This window comes from Ornithodoros turicata, chromosome 3, assembly GCF_037126465.1.
Source record: "Ornithodoros turicata isolate Travis chromosome 3, ASM3712646v1, whole genome shotgun sequence".
NCBI classification, from domain to species: Eukaryota; Metazoa; Arthropoda; class Arachnida; order Ixodida; family Argasidae; genus Ornithodoros; species Ornithodoros turicata.
This window is the reverse complement of record NC_088203.1, coordinates 47,835,086-47,859,691: the sequence shown is the minus strand read 5'-3', so window position 1 is coordinate 47,859,691 and position 24,606 is coordinate 47,835,086. Positions and strand designations below refer to the sequence as shown.

Here is a 24,606-nt window from a genome sequence, read left to right as displayed (position 1 = left end):
TCACCAGCCTATTTGGTATCACTTCACTCAGCTTTTAATGCGCTTTCATCTGGTATATATATATCGTGCGTACAATCCCTGCAACCCCTGCTGGTATCTGCTGAAAGAGGCAAATGTTAAGGTATATTTCGAAAAAACAAGGATGTTGTGCGTCCGTTTCTCGAAAAAGTCCCTTTTTATTTCTTTGATACTTTGCCAGGACATGGCCCGAGTTAGACCTTTCATCCTTTATTTATTTACATAAGTACCCTACAGCGCCGGAGCATTAGTGTAGGGGTGTGTAGGCGCAGAAAAATGTTACAAACTATGTATCAGGAAAATGAATAACAATAATAAACACCAAATGCAACAATAATACAAATGTAATAATAATCCTCATAACTGATAAACTTCAAGTACAAAAATATTCAAAATGTATAACAGCCAAAACATAAAAGAAAAGCAACCTCCGAGTAAGTCTTGCAATGATTCTTTTTTTTTTTTTCTTCATACGGTTATCCAGTGAGGGTAAAGTTCGGGCCATTCGCAGAATGTTCCGGGTCCAGAGTAGAAAATGCGTGAGTGGGAAGCTTGTTCCATTCCTCAATCGTTCGGGGAAAGAATGATTTTTGGAAAACTGTTGTTTTGGTGTCGTAAGACCTTATCTTATATAAATGATCATGTCTGTGCGAAGTATAATGTGGTTGAAATATGTATTTGTCACGAGGTACATCATTTTTGTTATTATAGATATCCCAAAGTAATTTCAATCGAGCTTGTCTTCTTCGCATTTCCAAAGAAGGCCACCCTAGTTCCGATACCAATAAGCTTGAACGGATGAACGGGGAATATTCATTAAGACCGAACCTTGCTGCTCTCTTGAATTTTTTCTAGTGTTTCGCGTAATGAAGAAGACAGGGAATCCCAAACAGGTGACGCGTACTCTAAGATTGGGATCCTACGTAATTGGATCTTACGTAAAAAAATTATGCTTCAAAAGGCGTACACAAATCGCGGCCCTAGTCTGCGTGCGTACGTGTCGGAGCCCGGCTGCCTGTACCGCGGGATGGCGGGCCTCGTTTCGATGCTCCCTTTGTTTGAGCAAGATTGTCTGGCCATAGCCTTACCTGAGCTATTCGTCGGCAAACGTTTGACGTCCTGCAGAAGAAATAATTCGCTTCTGGGAGATAGTGATTTCCAACAAAGCATCAGAGCGAGATCCTACGTTGCCGTAAAGCCGTATTTCAAGGGCTAGGTCAAAAATGATCAGCGAAGGTAAATCATCACTCTTGCAAGCTCCGTACACGGTGATACCAATACTGTACAGATAAATATCGAGTTAGGAATTGCTTTTTCCAGGGTTCCCGCAAGTTCCTGCGAAGCTTGCTTTACTTCATTTTACGATATTTTTAACGCATGTGAGGGCTTTTAGCACAAAATGCGTGTTCTGTGCTGAACTTGCAGCAGTACATTTCTTCTCAGAGCTAGGGAAGTGAGCGGGTTCTCGCATTTGTCATAGTTACATTAGATACGTTCAGGGCAGAGCCATACGGGAGACGCACCTAATGCACTTCGATTTCGCTCAAAACTGGACAGTAGCCATGCCTAGCGAAATACAAGCGTGCCACTGCGGAAAAAAAAAATCCATGAAAAAATGGCTAAGAAGCAAGCGAGCTGGTGAAGATGATGCATAACACAACACGAAGTCTCAAAATCAGAGAGACTTCGAGACTTCGTGTTGTGTCTGTCTCTTCGTGTTCCCTAGTCTCGGGGTTTTTACATTATGCGTCTGATTTCTATATTCACGTGTATGGTAACAGCTGGCACGGAGACGCACAGTTTCGGTGTGGTGAGCGAAGACTTCTGTCACGATTCAGCACAGTCACTGTTAGCTTCCATAGCTATTGAAGAATGTCTAGACGAGAATCTTCCTCTTGCAGCTAATAATTTACGTGCCAGAGCGAGCGGCGAGCCATTTTAGAAATCGGCATAGGCTCTATGAGCTCTCCAAATCTACTTTTGCGAGCGCGATATGGCTGTTCAGGAACAGGCCACGACAAAAGTGCGTGTTACAGGATCGGTGTACAGGATCGGTGTGACAGGAATCAAGCACCATGCCACGACATCTAACTTGCGTTCACACGAGCAAGACGTCATCTTAGGCAGCGTTCACACGGGGCCACTTTTTCCAGCAACTATAAGCAACTTTGGAGTTGCTGTCAGGCGGCAACCTCCAGCAACTCGAGTTGATCGTTGCTGCGAATCGCTCGCCGACCGAGAACTTCAGAAGTTGCTCGTGCACCGGCCAATCAGCGAGGGGAGCATTGCCACGTGACTCCCGATGGCGTTGTGGATTTCGTTCGAGGATTCATGGGTTCAAATCCTGCAGGTGCAGCTGTGAAATATCTTTTTTTCTTTTTTACGAACTTCACGGAAACATGCCAGTTGCCATTTCTGGAAGGTAATAATGATCTATTTGGGCAATAAAACTGACTGGAATTTCATAAACAAAACCTAAAGAAAAGATTCCACCAGTTCGATTCGAACCCACATTCTCCGGTCGCCATAAGGTTGCTTGTGGGTGGAGCTACCGAGTTGCTACGTGTGAACGCGGACTCGAAATTGCTCGAAAGACGTTGATTTGAGTTGCTTCGAGTTGCTGGGAAAAGTTGCCCCGTGTGAACGCCGGCTTAGAGTCACAAGATAAGATAAGGTGCTTGCCAAAACACCTAACGCCCGTCCATTTACTCCATGTACGGGCTGAGGACGTGGCTTCTTTTAGAATGCACAAGAAAAAGTAATGGGTAAACCTATACCGCATCAAAGTGACATACAGGGTTCGCATGCGTGACAAAGCAAGACACCGGAAAGTCTAGGCCGAGAAACATTTATAGCTAGTACCGTGGACAGTGAGTCCAGAAGAGTGACGTTTTCATAGAAAGTGAGTGAAATAATTTGTCGCTGTTATTGCAAAATACTGCTTTTAGCAGTCTTGTAAATATATCGACATAAACTACCACTTTTAATTACACAAAGTTGTCCCTTTATTGTACGACATCGACAGGAGGCCCGCCACCCCGCGGTACCGGCAGCCGGGCTCCGACAAGTACGCACGCAGACTAGGGCCGCATTTTAACGGGCTAATCGCCAGTGTACGTCTTTTGAAGCACAATTTTTTTACGTCATATGAAAAGTCTAACATTGAGACGTATCGTGGCAAAATATAAATGAAATAAAAAGGGGCCTTTTCGAGAAACGGACGCTCAAATACCTTGTTTTGGGGAAATATACCTTAACATTTGCCTGTTTCAGCAGATACCTGTAGGGGATGTACGCACGATATATATACCAGATGAAAGAGCATTAAATGCTGAGTGAAGTGATATCAAATAGGGTAACGAGGAATATCTACAGTCAGAGAAATCACGCGTCGAATTTCGAACAAAACCGCACGAGAGAGCCTGTTCACCATTTTCTATATCACAGAGAGTTGCTCCTGCGCGCCAAAATTTGCGCTCGTACTGCTGGCCTGTAGGCATACTAAAGCATTAAAAAATTTCACTGCAATATCTTTTAAGACTCAGGAAATATACGCGTGCAAACACGGCAAAACTGAAACACTTGAATTCAGGGCCGGATATCCTGGATTTTTGTTTTTGCGCGAAAACTATTCGTAGAAATTATTCATTTTCCCGCTGTTGGTCATCATGCACGATTGGCTTCTAAATATAAAAAACTAATGAAAATCCAAGAGGTCGATGGGACCTCACTGCCTGAACTGACGTGAAACCGGCCAGCAGTAACTTCCCTTTTCCTTTTACTATGAGTACCCGTGTCAGAACCTAGCACGAATCTCGATGTCTCACTGCCTTCGCACCGTTCCGCTGCACTGATTGGTGCCATGCGGTTACGCTTCGCTTCGCCTCGGCGTGGCGCTAGCGTCGGCAGAAAACTGTTGTGCGCGGTCCCTATACAGGGTGTTCAAAATTAAGCTGTCACGAGCGCTACGCAAACACAATGACAGGAAACCGGATGATAACTTTATGCTACTTGTGTAAGAAACAGGTGCTGCTAATTATGTTGCACCTGTTTCTTACTCAAGGAACAGAAAAATCGCACCAGTTTTGCTTTTGTTCGCCTATTTATAAAGTGCTAGTGAAAGGTTAATATTGAACACCCTGTAGATGAAGTCGAGTGCGATATTAGCAGCGCATACGCCCTTCATATTTGTATTTCACTCGAAGTTCAACTTGTATTGTGTGGTTGTGTTTTGTCTGTGTTGTCTCATTCGCTGTCATCATCATGTACCTGTACCAACTAGCCTGCCTTGACACGCTTATCATTTTTAAAATTATTTTTATTGTGCTTTGATTACCTCCAGCTGTACGTTTCAATACCCATTATTAGAAATAAGATATGTGTACTACACACACCGCTCGTTGAAGGTTCTGCGAAGCTGCTTGACTGAACCTGCGATATAAAACAGAATATTGTGAAGATTTAACTGATGTTGTGTGCAAACTGGGTGGTTGGAATAAGTTCACCTTGAATAGGAGCTTGCAAAGAACGAAAACGAAGTACTGCCCTTCTGTGCGTAACTGAACATGGTATAGGCATATGATTATTATAACAAACACAAGCTCTGACAAAACCTAAAGAGATAAGACGTGTTCTGTAAGAGACGGCACAGATCCAGCAATATATTAGTGAAAGCTGACAGAGTGTTATAGTTAGAAGTCTGCAGGGTTGCGGGTGTACCCGCGGGCCTTTGTGGATACCGGCACTAACCTCAGATTTGCAGGTAGAAAAAAGGGAGGCACCCGCGTTGCCGATGCGGGTCGTGCGGTAACCACGCTATGCCCGCGTTCATGCTTTTTCGCGAAATAAATGCGCGAAAGACCGGACATCCAGCACGTTTTATGATACTTTGTTCGCCGTTGTTCCAGCAATTTTATGTGGTGCACTTGGTGTACCAAATGTAAAGTGCGACAAAACGTCCACCAGTGATGGCCACTAACTACTTCTACAGTAGTTTAACTATAACTACTAACTAGTTCGCGATGGAGTAGTTTAACTAGTAATTCAACTACTTTTCAGGGGAGGTAGTTAAAACTACTTCTTTAACTACTGCAATGTATTTTAACTACATCTCTAACTACTTAACGTTGTCCATCAACACCAATCCCATTCTATAGTGTTCTTGGACACCTAAATATGAATCACAAGCAGTGATAAAAGTGAAGATTTAGTACATATGCACGGCACAATTGCTCTGCACCTCCGTTCTCATCAAACAAGTAGTTCAAGGTAAAAGTCAGAAGCAGAATTGTGCCGTGAAGCTTGCGGCAAAATCGGAAGTAGTTGGTGCCTGCCCAGTAACCTAACTACTGTAGTTAACTAGTCGAAATAGTAGTTTAACTAGTAGTTGCACACTACATTTCTGCAAGTAGTTGATATGTACTTTTTAACTACAATTAGGTAGTTTAACTACATGTAGTTAACTACTGGCCATCACTGACGTCCACAAACGCTTTCCTTTTTTTTTTCTTTGCGTGGCAGTACTCTAACTTCTGCAACTAGGCTCAGGGCCCTGTAGTGCGCGTCTACGAACATGCCCGCACGACAGGCGGGTGCGGGAGTGGAATATGAGACCGTGTCTGCGGGTGCGGTGCGCATGACGGTCGAGAATGATTTTCCCGCGCAGACCTTGAGTTATATCTTCTCGACAGCTCTCTACGTATATGGCGCGACGTTGACTTTGACCGGCTGACACGAATGCCATAAAAGTCGCGTAACTGGCATCTTTGAAACACTGAATTCACACGATTGCGTCATCGTAATTTTCCTTTCCGGGACGTCATTCCAGGTGATTATGAATATTAGCACTTATCACGTCAGTCTGCATGCCGGGTCTTCCCCTCTGCTCAGGAAGTATTGTGGACTCGGGGTCAGCCTCTAGCCCCCTTCTTATCTGAGGCGCACTTGGCGGCCTATCTGCTCCTGCCACAGTAGACGCGGATGAAGACAGGCCTTCTGCCGCGCGCCATTTTGCCCGCCAGCCAGTTGTACCAGCGCCGTCTTAGCGAGACGCCACGGGTATCTGCCCGCTTGGACGTTCCAGCATCGATGGTCATGATTCATATATGAGAAAACCATATCCTCTATGCGTACGCAATGTACCCGTACAACGTACACCTTATACGGACATATAGGCCTAGCCACGCATGCAACATAATCCTTGCGACATAATGACATGATCCTTGCGACATAATGACGACATGTGCAATTGGACACCAACATAACTAAATACATTAGGTGGCTCTCAGCAAGTTTTGTGACATTATACTTTTGAAGTAACAGCAATACGCTGCGGTGCTCCATTCATGCAAAAGCTCTCCTCTCATTCGCCCCTGTGACGTAAAAATATGATGTATTCAGTGTCATCAGTTTTAGTTGCTAAGCATAGCGTTCTTTACGTTGTGTGCTGTTGTTTCATTTTTTTTTCTCTGGGCAAACAAGCCCGGGCTTCACCTTTTTGGTAAGATTCGTTCAGCTTCGACAGGGCATTTGTGGAACAGGGAAACACATTTGATGTGTGTATTCTGCTATTAAGTGCGCCGTACAAGGCAAAGGACAGCCTCAACCACTTCCATTTAAGTGCAAGTGTTTAAGTACGCAATTTTAAGTACATGCACTAATAATCAAACAATAATAAATAATGAATAGGAAATGCTGCCAGGTTGAACATGTGGAGTACAGAGCACAGTGCCAAGTTCCTTAAATCCTCTTACTTGCATGACAAGTTTCCATGGTTTAACAAGTGAGAAATTTGGCATCACCCTCTATTACATCTGTGGCCCAGCAAACAAGGTGCGTAAACCTGATGTGATGGTACTATGCCTGACGATGCAAAAGCAGCATGAAATGGAACCCTATGTATTTATTTACTGCTAAAATTATTTATAGAACTCCACGATTATCGAAAGTAGCGAAAGTTTACTGAAAGAGTGGAATTAATAATATTGTGACCATGAAAATAATCTAGTGACGTCGTAAATAAATGTCCATAATGTATTCAATGAATAATAGGGGGCTTTCTGAAGCCCTGTTGTCTCGAGCGGATTCCATAGTCCTGGAAGCAAGGACGACCTTTGGAGCCATTTGCGGTTGAGAACACGGGTGCAATGGGATGGGATCAGGAAGGGCAGTGTGTGACGGGAAAATTGGCTCGTGCTCCATTGTTTCAGGTGGATGTGGGTCCGTAGCAATTGTGCTACAAGTGCGCTTCCCACTGGATTTTGGCTTTAATGCACGTTTTTCATAGAGAGTGAAGTCATAAATTCGTTAAGATATTTAATGAAGAACAAAGGGGTTTTGTGAAGGTCTCCTGTGTCGAGCACAAACCTCAGTCGTGCAAGCAACGGCGACTTTTCAAACAAATCACGTCAAGACCAGTGCCAGGGCCGCGTTTGGCGGGCACATCAACTAGCACTTCATTGTTTCAGGCGGATATCTCGTTGACGGTCATGATGTTGCTCCCCTCCCCTCTGATTTTCCTTTAATGCAGAATTTATCCACAAAGGCTTATACTCATTTTCGGGTCGTGTTATCAATTGGTCTTTAATGAATTACAGATGATCAATGTCTTTAGTGAATTACAGAGGGGATTTGTGAAGAACTCCTCTCTGGAGCTCATTAATCAGTACGCGAGCAAGGACCTCCTTTGTAACGGATGGCATCATTATAACAAGGGCTCATCAGAGAGCTCATCATCAATAGCATCAGAGCTCCTGATGCCCTGGCGGAGAAATCAACAAGAGGTTCATTGCTTCTGGTGGATCTTTCAGTAACGGACGTGACAGCACTCCTTCGATGGATTTCGTGATGAGCGGATTCAAGAAAAGGACAGTTTTTGACTGATTAGTGTGTCTGTAAAGAAATACTGTGATGCCGATATCTCTTCAACTTTGTTGAGTTGCATATCCTTTAGGCCTATAGTTCTGTATTAGGGAGCATGCTTTCCTTTTTTGATATGTCTAGCGGCCTTCTGAGTGGTTGCTCGATAATATTCCCTAGATGCATGTTTGTGCTTAGAAGTGACATTTGTCAAGTCAGTACGTTTCCAATTAAGCAATTAAGTTTGTGCGCTACCTACTGATTCTACCGCTAACTCATCATACCTGGTACCACCTGGTGCAGCCACCACAGTGTGACTCATTAACTTTTCCACACCTCATGTGTGATGAAAAATCTGTTAACAGCTTTAGGTGTCAATGTTTTGTGGCCGTGCATGTTTTTTTTTTTTCATTGCTAGCATGTTCGTGCACTTTTTTCCATCGCTAACACTTTTTTCTGTATTGGACGGAATCCACGGGCCACCATGACAACGGTGATGCCACCTGATGAAGTGCTTTTCAACCACGGGAGCCACCAGGTGTGACATTTGCAACGCGGCAGGTGTGGGCTTTGCAATCTCTGATGGTGGCATTCGTGGCCTAATGCTTCTACTGGGATATTGCTCGATTAACTGTGCCTCAATAAAGATTTGAATTATTCAACGAGTTTAGAAAATTATTCGTTTGTATTTGCGTTTCATTTCAAGTGCACGATTTTTCCCACCAAGGTCGTTATGAACTCAACATGATGCAAAAACTCGTGTCTCTCTAATTAGAATGATTTTGAATTGCATTTATTCATTGGAAATTAGAGATTGGAACTTACATTCTCATTCGTGTATGAGCGATTTAAAACGTAAGAGACTAAATTCAAAAGTTTAAAAAATGGGATGTAGTGGAGGGGGGTTGAATATTGGCTGGGGGTCAAGGAAGAGGGGGGAGAGGAGGTCGGTGTGACGTTCGCTCTATAATGACGTTGAACCCTTACTACTGAGTTTTATCTGGGATTCTTGTCTTCGCGACATGTCTTTGATCTTGTGAGTTTTTCATGTAGTGAAGTGAAATACGCAAGAAATGGACATTTGTGTAATGTGTTTCAAAGAATGTTCTGGATGGAGCAGTTTATTTGATGCCGTGATGTCGCAAGCAGCACAGAATATTTGACCCATATTGGCTGGTCATTGGCGATACGGGTTCAATATGGAGCCCATATTGCCAAGATATCCCCATAGCGGCTCAATCTTGGCAATATGGGTCCATATTGCCCGTGTACATTCTATATCGTCTGGAAATGCAGAAAATTGTACATATCAGTGTTGTACAAATGCCCAAGCAGCATGGCGAGACTGGACTGAAGCGTGTGAAATGCCCAATTCAATACGTCGTTATATCCAACAACTTCCCGGAGATGGTACACATTATTCGAAACAGTCAACATGCGTTACAATCCCACTGTAACTCAACAACTAAACTTTCCACTTGCTGCAAACAGCCGCCATCTTGCTTCGCCATGTCAATGCCAATCGGTCGAACCAAGTGAGAGCGTAGTCGTTTAAACGAAATCACGCGTCCTACAACTAATACGCATGCGCGACACTCGGATAGGAGGTTTCATTCCGGCAAAAGTGTCTCTGGTTCCTCTAATGACAACGGAATTGCGGCAGGTCAAGTAAAAAAACACTGTTTAATGGCTAGGGATGTCTCCTCTGTAAGGCTAGGTGCTTTCATATTACTGCAGGCAGTGTGAGTTGCTGAGGCGTATGTCCATCACCATCACGAAAGTGTTTCGCTGCTTTGTGCTCAAGGAGCGGGTTGGAAATTTTTCGTTCATACACTACTGCGATGAAGGTCACTGAGGGATGTTGGGCATTGGCAGTTCCGAAGGACTGCCTGGGCCGTTCAACAAGAGGGGCGTAGCACCTGTTCTTGGTTTTTATGGTGATGTTTTTGTAACGCTATGCAACGTGGATCAATTAGATCTCAAGAAAGGAAAATGCAAAAAATGAGAGAAGTAATATCGGAGGTGAATATTATACCGCAGTGCCACCTCCTTTTCTCATTCCTGTGGAGCCCGTCAGCATACAGTCGTGTGCTGTTGCCTTCGTTGAAGTTTATCACCCCATCAGAGTCTGCTATCTTCGACGTGTTCTTTATGAATATGTTCTGCCCGGAGCAATTGATGAATGTCGCGAGCTACATGATTCCCACGAAATGAGCACACTTTGAAACAATTCCAGGTTCTTCATTCACCTGCTCTGAAAACATAACTGTACTCCCACATTCTTTACAACATGATCATAATATCCGATCGATCACACAGTATCGACCAGAAGAGAGCCAGTACACCTGTCACTATACACGGATTAGCACGCTTCACAAACGATTCAGACAAACTTTTACACTCGCCGTGGCAGGCTGCTGCTTCTGTTGATGAATCCAATGGCATTTTCTGCCCTGCCGAACACACGAACTGTGTTGTTCCATCCTCCATATCTTGCTCGATGCACTAGTTACCTTACAATGTCCTTTAGTTAAGCAGCGGCTTCAGTTTCGTCGCTTTCTTGAAGCAACCACTACCGGGCGTCGACCGCACCGCATTCACGCCAGACCAAAGGAGTGATTTGGATACTCAGGCAAAAATCTGGTTTGGGACCAGTACAACCTGGATTACCGGACAGGAACCACTTTGAATCTGGGACCATTTAGAGATCGGCCATCAAGAGTTGGCCGGCAGTATCTTTCAAACAAATAAATATATTAGCTAAAAATATATTAAATAAATAAATTTAGTGATTTGAATGTAGAACCAGTTTCATGATGGTTCCACTCGAAGTGGAACCAAGTGGTCCCCGATCTGGCCACTTAGCAGTGGGGACTGCTGAATGCATGACCGAAAATAATGCGTAGAAATGTACATATTGTTCAAGTAAATATTGTTTGTTCTACTTAAAGGTCAGCTCCGGAGGAAACTCACTGCCACGGATTACAAAAAAAAAAAAAAAAAAACTCGCAGGCACAAAGGTTGATGCCTACTGAATGTACTTCCAAAATAGTTTCGGCGAATACCCTGTATTTACCGCGAAATCTGTTTTTTGGTTTGCCGTCCGATCGTCCCCTTGAACAGCTGACGTCACGCTCAGCTTTCGCTTTGGCTCCTCTTGGCTTGTTTGCTGGCTCGCAGTTTCGCAATCGCCAACAATCACAACTCGTCCGGCTGAAAGTGAAATCGAGAGTCGTGTACGTGTGGGCACCTTTCTCCGCGTTTTAATTTGATTATCTTTTTACTCCGGCTAGTCAGTACACACAACCTCATCTAAATTGTCACTTTGTGAGGGATGCAGCGTGAGTGAATTGTGAGAATGCGCTGCTTTTCGCAGTACGAGCAGGTACGCTACTAAGAAAGATGTTTCGTGCCAGGTTCCCAGTTGATATTGTGCGTGATTGAGAGGTACGAAACCAGTAGTTGAGTGCTCTGAACTTATCAAGGCAACTGTCGTGTGTGCACGAAGCTTTTTGCATCAGAACGTTACGAGGTCGTTCACTTGACGGCCGATTTGGACTGTAAAAGTCGCTGGAAAGGGATGCGGCACCTGCCTCGTTCGACGAAAACAAAGAGGAGAGGATAGCAACAAAGGACCAAAGTTGCGGGTAAGTGTCCGCACGAACTTGCACTATGGCTTGCACACAATGTAAACATGTGAACGACAAATATGGGACTGCTAAACCCTATAATCCGCGGTTGTATGTAAAACTACGCAGTTTCTCAGAGAAGCTGGTTGAGAAATTAGTTTGGAGAAGTCTGAGCTTGGGCACAGGGAAGAGAAAGCAGTCACAGCAGCTGAAATCAGCAACAACTTAGGAGTTCCTGTTTTGAGACACTCTGTGTCTGTCTGACTTCTGTGTGATCACATTCAGCCTTTTCCCAACCATGGAACCACACCATATCCTGCATACATGGTAGCATATTGTTGTTCCTGTTTAAAAGCCGGGCTGTGTCTGTGAGTGCCGTGTATTCAAGTTGTAATGCAAAGTTATTACGTGCCAGAAATTTCATTCTGTCCTTCTATACTAATGAAGTTGACTCCAGCAACTGAGTACCTTGACCAGTAAGGGATGACGATCCGCATGCTCGTCACAGATTAGCAGAAATAGGTGAAGTCATGAGAAAGGCTCATCTACCTGTGAATCATCGTTTTGACACATGGCACATTGCAAGAGGGCCACATTTGCTTTGTAGCACACAGTCATAACACATATGTATGCTGTCCATTGGTTGACAACATATTTCCTATTAGAAGGGGTATAGCTGGGGGCATGCTATGCTGTCAACATTGTTGATCACATTTTGTAGCTCTTAAATATGTAGATGCTTTTTTGCACTTTTCCTAACAATATTAGCCTTAACAGGTATCATTATAATTTCTGCTTCTCCTTTCTCAGGCCCCAGGAAAGAGGTACATACAGCAGCACTGGTGAAGCAACGTCTGGTGCTACAATAATGGTGCCACAGTATCGTGAACATGTACATGTGTGCACACATGGACAAGCAATGATAATGGCAACCTGTTTCCGGTAAAATGGCTCATGATACTCTGGCATGTCATGGATATTTGGATCATAACGTTGCTTCACATATTCATGAGCATCAAAGTCACCATGCAAGATGTGCACATCAAGACATTGGGAAGCTGATTTGGCCCCACGAAGGTGATTTACAGTATTTCAAGCTAGCAGCGATTACTAAGCAACTGTCCTGCATTCCTCACTTACAGGAACTGGAACATTCGAAGTGTTGTAGGGGATAGTGGGTGTACTTCCCCTTCTGAAGGGCATCCCGCCATTGTGTGCACTAAAAGTTTCCTTGTCTCAGTGCTGTTACTCGGTCATGTATCAAAGTATGTCATGGTAAGTAGGTCATGTATCACTTCCACCTTATCTGTGTGCCACATATTGTATCTACACAAAAGGAATGTGTGTGAGAAAACTACTGAAACAGAGAATTGTATTGCTTCTTTACTGCACAAGCCTGTTCTGCCTGTTTTAGGAATTCTAATAATGCTAATTTTCATGTCAGGTTATGTCCAGGGGCTTTCTGGTGCTCTGCTCGATCTCTGTGGACGATAGCTGTTCATGAGCCCCCGAACAGAAGGAAGAGACTACACAAGGGGGGCTCACCGCAAGAGTTACAGTGAATGAGTAAACGCTAACAACTCTGCAACGCATTAAATGCAAGTCGACAGCAGAAGAGCTTCGGCGCACATATACAAACAGTCGCATACCTAGGATTTTTAGTTTTTGGCATTTCATTCGCCATTAATCGGTGGCTTCTGTAGAAGCGTAGGGGATGGGGAAACAAACACAAGATTTTGGAGCAGACAGTAAATGGTACTCCGTGTTCCTTAGCCATTTTTACTACATGAAGTGCCAGGGAAAAATCAAAGGGGTTGGGACGCTTTCATAGACGTGGTTTGTTACATCATGGGTGCATCATGCATTGCGCTCCATAATGCTGATCAATCTGTTTTTTTTTTTTCATGTGTCATACTTCGTGAGATAAAAGCTCTCGAACAGATGCCTGACTAACGCACGAATGTCAAGGACCTCAGAAATACAGCCAATTCCACTGATAGCCCTGAGGTCTGTGACGTCAGAGCTGCTTGAGTTTTGCTATTCAAGGTGCCCATTTTCTACGCTCTATTCCAACCTTGGTTTGTAAAACACACATTGGTACGAAGAAGCTTTTATGTTCATGTGGGATGGTGGTGTTGCAACCCCTTTCACTGGTTTGTGGGGAATGACCTGATTCTGCACCTAAGACTTACCACAGAACACCTGAACTGACACCTGTGTTCTGTCCATCTTGCAGTGTGCTTGTTTACCTGTTGCGAGGGATTATGGGGGGAGTCAGATAGTTTTATGATCTCTGTGTATTCAATAAAATTATGGTCTATTCAGTGTTACGTGTAAAACTACAGTATCTGTGGAATGTGTGGAGATGTGCATTGATTCAAGAAGTAAATCGGCTCCTGAAACCAGCATGCAGATCCAGATGTAATACTGGTGTCTTTCACATATGGAAGCAACTCATCTTCATTTCTTTTCTGTTTTTTTGTCTTTCTTTTTTTGTGGTTGATTAACGTGATGGCTCATGGCTGCACTGCACTAGTAAACCAGCCGAAATAAGGTGTAAGATATCCTTGATAATTACACTTGCATGGTGTCCTTGTACTGTGCAGTGTATTTTTGTATTCGTTTATTTTTTCCTTCCTTTCTTTTTCTGTCCAGCTCTCATAAGCCACGTATGCGCTCATGTAAGTATCTTGTTCTTGTACCTGGTGCTTGCTCTCTCGACAGTGTAAAATTTCGGCAAATACGTTCATCGCGAATCTACACTAAGGTTGTCATTCAAGCCTAATTCTTACATACGTAGTACCTGCAGTGTGTATACGATAATATGGCGTTGCCAAACACAACTCGTTCACCCGGTTATAATGCCAAGAAATGCGATTACTGCTCCTGTAACGTCAAACGCCAGGTATTCGAGAGTGATAAAGATATGCGCAAGTGGTGCAGCAGTGGTGAGCCGTAACTATAAGAGAGTGAAGTCTTCAATTAAGCGATGAATTGACTTACTTTATCAAAGACACCTACAATGCGAATAAAAATATCTTTCGTATGTAGGCGTAGCACAGTTCCGTTGACAATATAGGTGACGTTCATTGCGTTCTTAGCCAGTCTGCCGCTGGCCGGAACGCGACAGCATAGTTGCACGAATCATAACTGCACAAGTGGTATCAACAGCGTGTTTTAGCATTGGCAGATCATCCCAAATATTAAAAAAACGATGCGATCAAGAAGCCTACGTCGATCGAGCAGACGCTCCCTGCCACCATCGCTTGTTTACATTCCCGTATGCTCCGTAGAGAGGGAGGGAAGTCTTGAAGAACACTGATATCACTTACGTCGGCGATATAGACAGCGTGAACAGCTGCCGTCATAAAAATGGCGGCCCCCATGTCTGTTTCGAAATGGTTAATTTACGATTATTTAAAATATGGGGCTGTTTTGTGGAAATGAAGGGTGCTTTCAGACACAGTTCGATGTGGGCTTGCAGAATATTGTTACAGTTTCAAGAAGTCAAGGTATCTCCGGAGCTGACCTTTAAACACACACTGAGCAGAAATAAATGATGTATACATCTCCAAGTACATACGTACTATGTAGCAGCGTTGGGGATAACTCGTTCCTGTAACTGAGCTACTTTTTTCAGTAACATTTAATATAACTCGTTGCCTTTTAGCTCCAGTAACTTCTTCAGGAAGTCGTTCATTTTTTAGGTAACTTTGTGAAAGTAGCTTGAAGAAAGTTCCAAGTTCCCTTTGTTCGATTCTCCTCTGCAAACATCGCAAGCTGCGTCGCCCCTCCGTAGTGACTTACACGGAGTGTCTGACTCCCTTGTTGTTACACGATGAACGTTACATATTCTGTTTTGGCCTACATTAGGAGGCTCAGGTGTCGCTCCTCTTGGCGACACATTCATCAAAATCATCAAATCCCTCCCTAAAGAAGCACATAAGTGTAGACCTTCTTCGCCTTATCAGATATTCATACAGCTTTTGTGTACCAAAACTTTTGAAACGTCTTGCATCGTCCATTGTGAGATCAAGATCTGAATTAACTATAGTAAGGCTAAGAACTAAAAAAGTATACAGGGTGCTTGCTCCAACGTGTCCACAAATTTTATTTAAGAAAAAAAAGAGAGCGATGCAAGAGAAACGAGCCCTACTTTTCAGCTACTTCAATGAGAAACAGGTGCTACTAGTGAAGCAGTACCTTTTTCTTACTCAAGTAGCAGAAAAGTACACTTTCCTTTTCTTTTATCGCACGCGTTAAATATAATTTCTGGACACCTCAGAGCAAACACCCTATATATTGTGTATCAAGTAACTTGAAACTAACTCGTTACTTTTCCAAAGTAGCTTAGGAAATTCATTCATTTATTCATTTTCATTGCGTGTAACTTTGTTACATTTCTTGCACAGTAACTCACTGGCAGCAACTTCTCTTTCTCGAGTTGTGAGTTGTGTTCCCCTTCCCATCTCTCCTACGTAGTATACGCGTGATCACTCACCATTCACTGTGTCCATACCAGGCGTTTGGCTGCGCTGACTATGGGAGGTACTGAGAATCCACATGGAGCATGACGCTTTCTTAACCACCTAACATCTTGTATTTCCTCAGAGAAAATGACACCCATGCAGGTCGCGACATGTACCCCTTTCCTCTTCATCATATTTTCGGAACCTTCAGACTCTTATCCCGTTTCTATTCAAGTTGATCCTAAGTTTCAAAACTGAAACACCTAATTACTAGTAATCAAAGCATCACGGGCAGCAGTTATGCCTGCTAACATTAGAACAAGCTATGTACTGTCCGTACGGTGTTTCATCGTCTGTTTCTTCCCCGTGCGCCGTGTACATCTTCTTAGTGTCAAAACTCTTCCGGGATACCGACGATATCTTTCCAGGAGTCATGGTCATCGCATTTTCTTAGAAAGTGCACTAAAACAAACATAAAAATACTGCACAAGAGATACAAGACCTCTGACACGGCAAACGAACACGTCACTCTCCTCTGCTACACGATGCTTCCAAGTTCCGTTTCCGTTTGAATTATTCATATCGCCGGCCATACCGCGGCTCCCTCTAGTTATTGCATCTGCAATGCATCACTCTCTGCAATTACATTTTCTTATTTTTTTCTTGTCTTTTCCGAATCATTTAGCATAGTTTCTGTCATTTTTGGAATATGTCTTTTGACATTTTGCTGGTGCACATGATATTCACCTAGATTACGAGCACAAATTGAAGTTACAACACGTTTCATCACAGACGCAGCTGAATAAAAAGCAACAAAAAAGAGATCTTCCATACGCTAAAATAGATCAAAGTAATAGATGAATCAAAACCAGAAGGGTATGGGCAAGAGCGGACTCTTCCCCCATGATATCTCAAACAGTGATGCTTCCCAACTTGGGGTCTCATGTGGGTTAATTGACCATTCTCGGAACAAAATGGTACCTCTGAGGCTCAAGCTGGAACTTCTCGAACCATCTGAGGCCAGAGTGGTACAACTAATTTCACCAAAGTGGAACCAGCCAACCCACTTGGGAATTCAGCTGGGACCATCCACACGCAACTGGAACCAGTGCATCTTCGGTTGGAACCGTTCTGGGAGCAGTCCAGATTTTTTTTTTTTTGCCGTTTTGCCTTATACATCCAGCCGAATAGTAACGCTATAACGTTACTATTCGGCTGGGTGTATCAGGTATGCAGACCTATCTATGTGCCACGACTAAAATTGGTTTAATTACCGCCAGAACAGGAAACTACTAGAAAATGTCAGTGTCAATTATATTGTACAGACTAGCCTACTCCCACCCAGACCCACGGTGACTCTGGATAAGCCAGGGCCATCTGAGGGATAAAATACTGGTTTCGTTAATACTAGTCAGAAAATACTGTCCTACGGATGTCCATCAGACATAGTTTCACGGAGATACGGATATCCGCAGAATAATGAAATTCCTCCAGCGGAGATACTACGGAGATCCACTTGGCCGGGCTTCGAACTTCCTACGAACGTCCACTTTGCGGACATAACCAGGGGATACCGACATAAACAGGACCTCTCGGGATGTAGCGTGTATCTCGAGCGCGTGGTACTTTTTTTTATTTTTCAGAAGTCAGTATACGCTTTGTAGTAAAATATAAAGCGTGTTTCCGCCATTTTTTTAAACATCTATCACCGTCGCCGCTCGTTTCACTTTCTGTTGCTCCGCTTTGCTTCCCATGAGGGAAAATGAGCGCGGCGTTTCAAAAAAATAAAAAGAGGAAGAAACAGCAACATGAGATTGGTTGATTGATTATGTGTTTAATGGCACAAAGGCAACAAAGGCCATTGAGCGCCAAAACCATGGTGAGTGTGTCGGAGATGATTATGGGAAAGATGATGTGAGAGAGAGTGTGTGGTAGTTAAAACCTATCTACAGGTATGAGGTATGAGCAATGAGATTGACCAGGATAAGAGAGAGAGGGGGATGACGATAACAAGCGAGCATGGCAGTTAAAAGCTATCTACAAGTGTGACAATGAGATATTTACATGAGGAGTTCGGTGATATTGGATAAAAGCGGAGCAATGCTTATCATCTACATCTGACTAAGAAACCCACACGTGGTCAAAAATTTGATGACGTTATCAAACGGCACAAGAGGGGTGTCACCCAGTAGAAGGGCTGGGTGGAGTGGGACATGGTATCTGTAGAATGCGGTGAAATACTGTTGGCGTCGGTGTTCGAAGTGAGGTCAGGATGCCAGTACGTGCAAGACAGTCAAGCTGTCACCGCAGTGCGCACAAGCTGGCGGATCCTGACCTCTGAGTAGGTGGTGATGCGTGAGCCATGTGTGTCCAATCCTCAATCTCGCGTAAAGAACTTCGGATGATCTGTTGATGTGTTCAGTCCGATGCGGAGGGGAAACGTGTGGCTGTGTGAGGTGTAGCTTGTTATTTTCTTCCATGTCCCACTCCTGCTGCCATTGTGTGCAGACAGCTCTCTTTAACACTGGCAGGATGTCTTGGTAGGGTAGTCCTAGAGCTGACTCCTCTTGTGCCAACGCTCGCCGAGCCTCACGGTCGGCTCGTTCATTCCCCGGGATCCCAGTGTGGCTGGGGACCCAGCAGAGACAGATTGAAAAGCCTCGGGAACAAAGTTGAGTCGCAAGCGCTCGTACTCGCTTGACGAGGTGATTCTTGGTGTCATAGCATGAAAGCAGCGCACGCACAGAGCTTAGCGAATCGGTATACATTACTGAATTTTGGAGGTCGTTTTGTTGAATGTGCCGTAGAGCCAGGAGAATCGCGTAAAGCTCTGCGGTGGAAAGTGTGGCGTTCGTGTTCAGGCGTGCCGTCACAATAGAATCACCTTCAAGGGCAACGGCAGCCACACCATTGCTTACTTTAGTCCCATCAGTGTAGATTGCATGGTGGTTCCCGAAGTTATGGTGAATCTCCAGGAATTCCTGGAGAATGACAGTGTGTGCAGTGGACTGTTTGTCAAACTGTGTCATTTTTAAATTTGATTGTATTAGATGTCTCTGCCAAGGCGCAGCATCGAGGACTGCCTGCTGCAGGGGAACGCCTGAGGGGCTGAATCCCATACGGGAACTCGCCGCCTGCACACGAAGCGGGAACGAGGGTACAACAGAGGGCTTTGCAAGGAAGAGTCGCTCCAGAGCGGGGTTCACACTAGAGTGTACAACTGGGTCATCGCCCTGGCATCTGTACTTTAGCGCAGCCTTCACATGTTCAAATTGTCTCCGTCTCTCGAGCGACCATTCATTGCCCTCAACATACAAACTCTTCACAGGGGACGTCCGGAAGGCACCGGTGGCGAGTCGGATGCCTTCGTGGTGGATGGGGTCCAACACCTTCAATGCCGAAGGCCGCGCCGAGCCATACACGACACTCCCGTACATGAGATTGGGCCACTCAGCCGAAATGCTTTGGAAATCAGATTGCATTCACTTCCAAACAGGGAACAGACACTGTATATTGGTGTTCTCGCGAGTTTCTACACATTCGAGAGCCTTGTTCGCCTGGGAGTCGAAATGAAGGGTGAGCTATCTAAGTTTAATTCGATTGCGTGCACAAACAACAGTGAAATGAGCAGTTGTTTGGCGTATTAAGTCGGCGTAGAGGTAATGTCTCTGTTTCTTACTCATGTAGTTTGAGAAAGTGAGTTGGTTCATGGAAAGTCGAATTTCTGCAGTACTACATCGTCCGCGTTTCTCACTCGCTTCAAATACATGATCCATACAGCATCCCATCACGGAGCTGATTCGGACAATCCGTGAAACAGCCGCAACAGGACCTCCTGCGGATATACGGCTACGGATATCCCTCCATAAATATCCAAGGAGAGTCCCACGGAGGTCAGTTTTTAAATATGAACATTGGGCTCTATTTTGGGAGTCCGTAGGAGATGGTGTTCTGTCTGGGTATGACGGCTGCTAAAGGCAGATTAGCGACACTGTGCGGTGTCTGACTGCCGATGCCAAAGGCGACGACCGAGGGGCGAACATAACGTTCATCAACACTGCTTAGCGGCAAACAAACTGGCCTTGGAGGGAAAAAGCCAACGTCGTTTTTCAAACCGCTAAGTGGAGAGAACCATATATCTCTAGAAGGTACTGTTTTTTTTTTTTTTTTTGTGCGTGTAGCGAAAGGACGCTCCGTAGCCAAGGAAAAGTCTCCATACGTTTTAAGACTCCGCGGGCTCTAAGAGTCTTCCGGACACGAAATGAAACGAACTGAAGTTTTCTCCGAATACATCTCTGTGTTTTTGATCAGTACATTTTCAGAACCCCATTTTAAGGCGAGCGCTGTTCGTTCACAACTTAAGCTTATTACGCGAGATGAGGACGCGTAAACAATGAGCCATAGGCTTCAGTTCCTATCTGAGTTCCCTATTGCCCACTCCACTAGACCAAAGAACTACTATTGATTAGCGACTACCACAACGTAGGAGTGGATTATCGTTGTGCTTGTACTTTTGTTATGCAGATATTTCCTACAGAGTGGCAGAGACACTGTGAGATATCCACTTCTCGGAGTCCGAAAGGCTGAAATTTTTACCGTTGGACGTCGAAGAGGTAACTCCAGCGCGCGCAGAATATCTTAGCGAACTATTTACACATATGACCATTAATATGCTCTGGCGAATTCTATAGGTCGTTTTCATGCAGCAAATTGTAGTGCTCCTGTGTTGGTAGAGTGTAGTAACAAACGAAAAACGAATGGAACGACCGTTGAAATGCGACGAACCTTACAGTGAAGCGACGTGAGGAACATGCACGCTCGAGCCAGTGTAAGGTCTTCGCCGCTAAATACAGTGTGTGTGCAGAAAAACGTGACCCGCATTTTTACATGTGACTCGTTGTCTACTTACCCGACGAACCTCCGGTGACGTACGATGGTGTATTTATGCGTGCAAAAACCACAAAAAGTCCTGGAAGCCATACTCAGCGTAAAAAAAAATAAACAGAGCGCGAAAACATGGGTTTTCATGCATTAGAATAGGGCGGTCATCACAGTGCATGGTACTGCATTTCGGTCTGAGGAGAGTTATGTGCAGGCACCGCTAGGGGTTCTGCCGATGAGCATCCATGTATCCATAGCTCCCCTAGCGGTACTTGAACACAACTCTCCTACGTCCACCATGTTGCCCTATTCTGATGCACGGAGGCCGACGTTTTCGTTGCTCCGTTTATTTTTTAAGCTGAGTATGGCTTCCACAATTTTTCTGCAGATTTCGCACGCATAAATGCGCCGTCGTGCGCCACAGGAAGTTCGTTAGTTGGGTAGACAACAAGTTGTGTGCCTAAATGCGGGTCATGTTCTTCTGCATACACCCTGTACATCTCGGGTGCTTCTTTGTTCAGCGCAAATTACAGCAAACAATGTTGCTTCACCGATACCCCTTAAAGATATAGTGGAACTTGGAGGGTCAATATTACCTCGAGTGGGTTGTTGTGGAAATGTTGCTTGCGTAGGAACTAAGTTTTCCACTTGAGGCTACCGAGTGGCGTCTCTTGAAGACGGCAGCGGTTCTTTGGCTTCCTTCTTCTGTTGTAGCGGAAGCCTTGATAGCAGGAGGTAGCCAAGACTCTTGAGATATATCCACTTCAATGGGCCTCTCCCGCTCTTCCAGTTTACGGTACAGCCTCCAGAAGCAGAACATTACGTAGTACTACTGAAAGAAGGACATTACAGTTGCGTGATATTCGAACGCTGGTGGAAACTGATGACTATAAGACGAAATGTTCTCTAACACGCGTAACAGGTGTTTGGGTACAGTATCCATTACGGTCAGTTAAATTGATTATAAACTTCCGGAATGTCCAGGAAATAACTGAAGTTCCCCTCATAAGTAATTAAGTGGCTGGGACACTTTGATATTGTTGGTTGAATTCAGCATGTAAGCCTTGTTTTCCATTGTAAACATTGTGCGCCAATGGAGATATAACACATAAAAGCAATTACTTCGTCTGCATTACGTAGTTGATTAGGTTAATGTAGTTGATGTGGTTATAAGTGGATGAAACGATTAGATTAGAAGTGTGAAATTCTCATACCCGAGAGCACGCAATCTCGTCGAATACTGCTGTACTGGGGAGAGTGCGATTTACTGGGGATTTACTGGTCAAGGGACCAGCAGTGTCGTCATACTAGCTTCTGCTTCATGGTTTTGATTCACTTGCACACATTACGTGTTTCGCAGTAACACGTGGAAAGCTAGTTTATATCGCCGGAAACTATCGCATTTTACGTCAATCTGACAAAATTTAGGGCTCTTTTCCGACGTGATAGCCTTATCACACTGCAGTGGTATAGAGGAAACTATACGAATATGGCATTCCGCAAATTTGTTCCCGTCGTCACCAACCAGGCCAAGTTTTAACCGTTTTTGATGTGATATCTAGTCAAATCAGGCTTTCTGTTAATTCCACCACCAACCAATCCTTTTTCATGTTACGTCAACATGCTTGCATATGTGGAGAACTGAGAGGTTTACGCTACGTGTGAATATGAATGTCAGCAGACTGGACGGTGGAAAAGGTATTTTAACTCAGTCGCAAAAATATTTGCAGTTTCGAATAGCGTTTGAAACAATTTCCACTGGCATACCTTCGCAACATAGTTTTCAGGGTCGTTGCAGGAGAAAATTGTTTCATGAAGCACTTGTGATAGAAAACATTCTTCACTTGCGAAAGCAAAAACGAAGCTGCGTACTTCAAACACTATCGTTCATTGGCAACCACAAAACATAATCTGCGCACTAACGAAGAAGTGTTTTATCCAACGTGCGCAGGATGACGGGTATAAACGTACAAATGTAGTCATGATGATGATGATTGGGAGTTTAGTGGGGCAACGACAACAAAGAAATGTAGTCACTTCTTCGCACAATGTCGTCGTAGAATTACGCTGGGCACCTTCTTCTACATCATCCAAATCTAGCTGGCGAGCATCACAAGCGAACATCAGAGTCCACAGACACAACTGGACAGAACGCCTAGGATCGTATGTTCGCAGTAATTGGAAATACCGTGAACACATCCACACACACATTGGGGAGCGACGGCAGCCATAACTCACGCTGGTTTGGATACAGATTGAAGTGGCTATTTTGAGGAATACCATGCTCGGTGCACATTGTTTGAAGATAATTTCTACTTCGGTACTAATCTAGGTGGCAGATTTTGCGGTGTTGGCCGTCCCACAAGATGGTGATTCCTGTTGTTTTATGCAGGGAATAGGCCGAAACGCATGGCAAGATGGCGGCTTTGACCCATCTGCTTCCTCCATGCTGTGACGCCTCTGAAACTAACATGGAGGAAGGAAACACAGGAGCGGCCGTTTCGAACAGATTTCCGTGGGACCCCTCTTGCGGTCGCTGTTGTCAAAGCTGCCATTGTTGTCAAAGCCGCCAAAGTACGTACTTGTTGTTTCGAACCCCTGTCTGTGGGAGAGTCATTTGGAATCGTTCGTTTGCACAAAACATGGCCACATCGTCACACCAACGTCGCTGCCATGAATGTTTCTAGTCCTGCGTTGTTGTCCTCCAGACCGTAATCGGTCTTGTAGTAGAAGGGTAAACCAAGTGTAAACCTCCGAACACACACAAATAAAACTGGACGCGCGGCGTTCACAATGCAGATATCTGAACCATCTGAACTGCAAGCCAACCACGACTCCCGTCGTCTGCTTTGGCAGCTGGCCTGCGCATGCTCCTTGGGTCACGTGAGCGGTCACATGGTACACAGGAGCATCCCAGGATGCAATGGGAAAGCTGGCACGCCCATCCCAATGGCAAAAAGTTGGAAGGGCCGCTCCTGCGTTTCCTTCCTCTATGGAAACTAAGCTTGATGGAGAGAGGGACAGCGCGTGCTCGGCATTTGTTGTGGACGCATCGACTTTCGGCGGCTGAAAACGTTGGCATTCTCAACGTGTCTGGAAGGTGAGTGCATCTTGAGCTTTTCTAGTTGACGAAGATTGTGAAGAAGAGGAGAAGCCTGTCAGTGCAATAGGTTTCTGCGTGCCTTAGGCACATAATCTATTTGAATCCGGTGACGGGCTACCAAGGAATGGAGTACACCAATGGAGACCTCTAGGGTTTCTATCGAGGACAGTGCAGGGAAGTGAACTGCGATTGCTCGGAGTTCACCCTGCAGAAGGTGCAAGCGCTGTCTCGCAGGCACCACTCACCCCTGGCTGGTGCTTTTACTGTGGCCATCCTCCGGCAGCGCATATGCTCTTGGGTAAGTGGTTCGGTTCACGAAGAGCACATATCGAGAAAATTGGCAATTTCTCGGAACGCGTAGGCGGATGACCAGCCACTTCTGGCATTTTACATTTTGATAGTACTGTCCCCACTAATCGTTGTTCAAGGCGTTCCAAGACAATTCGCGATTACAAAAATTGTGATTATTCATCCATTAACATGGAGCTTGCTTCCTATCTCAACTATTATCTGGACACGTTCTCAATATGTTCTGTCAATGATAACTGGTGTTTATTTAGACATAAGGTTATGACACTTGTAAACGAGTTTGTGCCAATTGTCACTCTTCCTTTTCGTGCTGTGTCCCCGTGGTTCAACAGAGAACTTA

At 44.6% G+C, this 24,606-nt stretch overlaps 1 protein-coding gene and 1 long non-coding RNA gene across 3 annotated transcripts in view; one reads left to right on the top strand and one right to left on the bottom strand.

The window, feature by feature from the left end:
• The window catches only part of LOC135387017 (uncharacterized), a 162,030-nt gene that overhangs the window by 22,634 nt on the left and 114,790 nt on the right, over positions 1-24,606 (bottom strand). Inside the window, exon 7 of one of the 2 annotated variants that reach the window (XM_064616450.1) lies at positions 21,451-21,683. In XM_064616450.1, the coding sequence (XP_064472520.1) occupies positions 21,451-21,683 (233 nt within the window). Of the gene's footprint in view, positions 1-21,450; positions 21,687-24,606 lie in introns of those variants that run through there. The other variant, XM_064616451.1, reaches the window with a different exon arrangement.
• Positions 12,571-13,068, top strand: LOC135387016 (uncharacterized). The gene is made up of 3 exons (XR_010420786.1): positions 12,571-12,581; positions 12,647-12,779; positions 12,949-13,068. It is a non-coding gene; the product is annotated as an uncharacterized LOC135387016 (long non-coding RNA).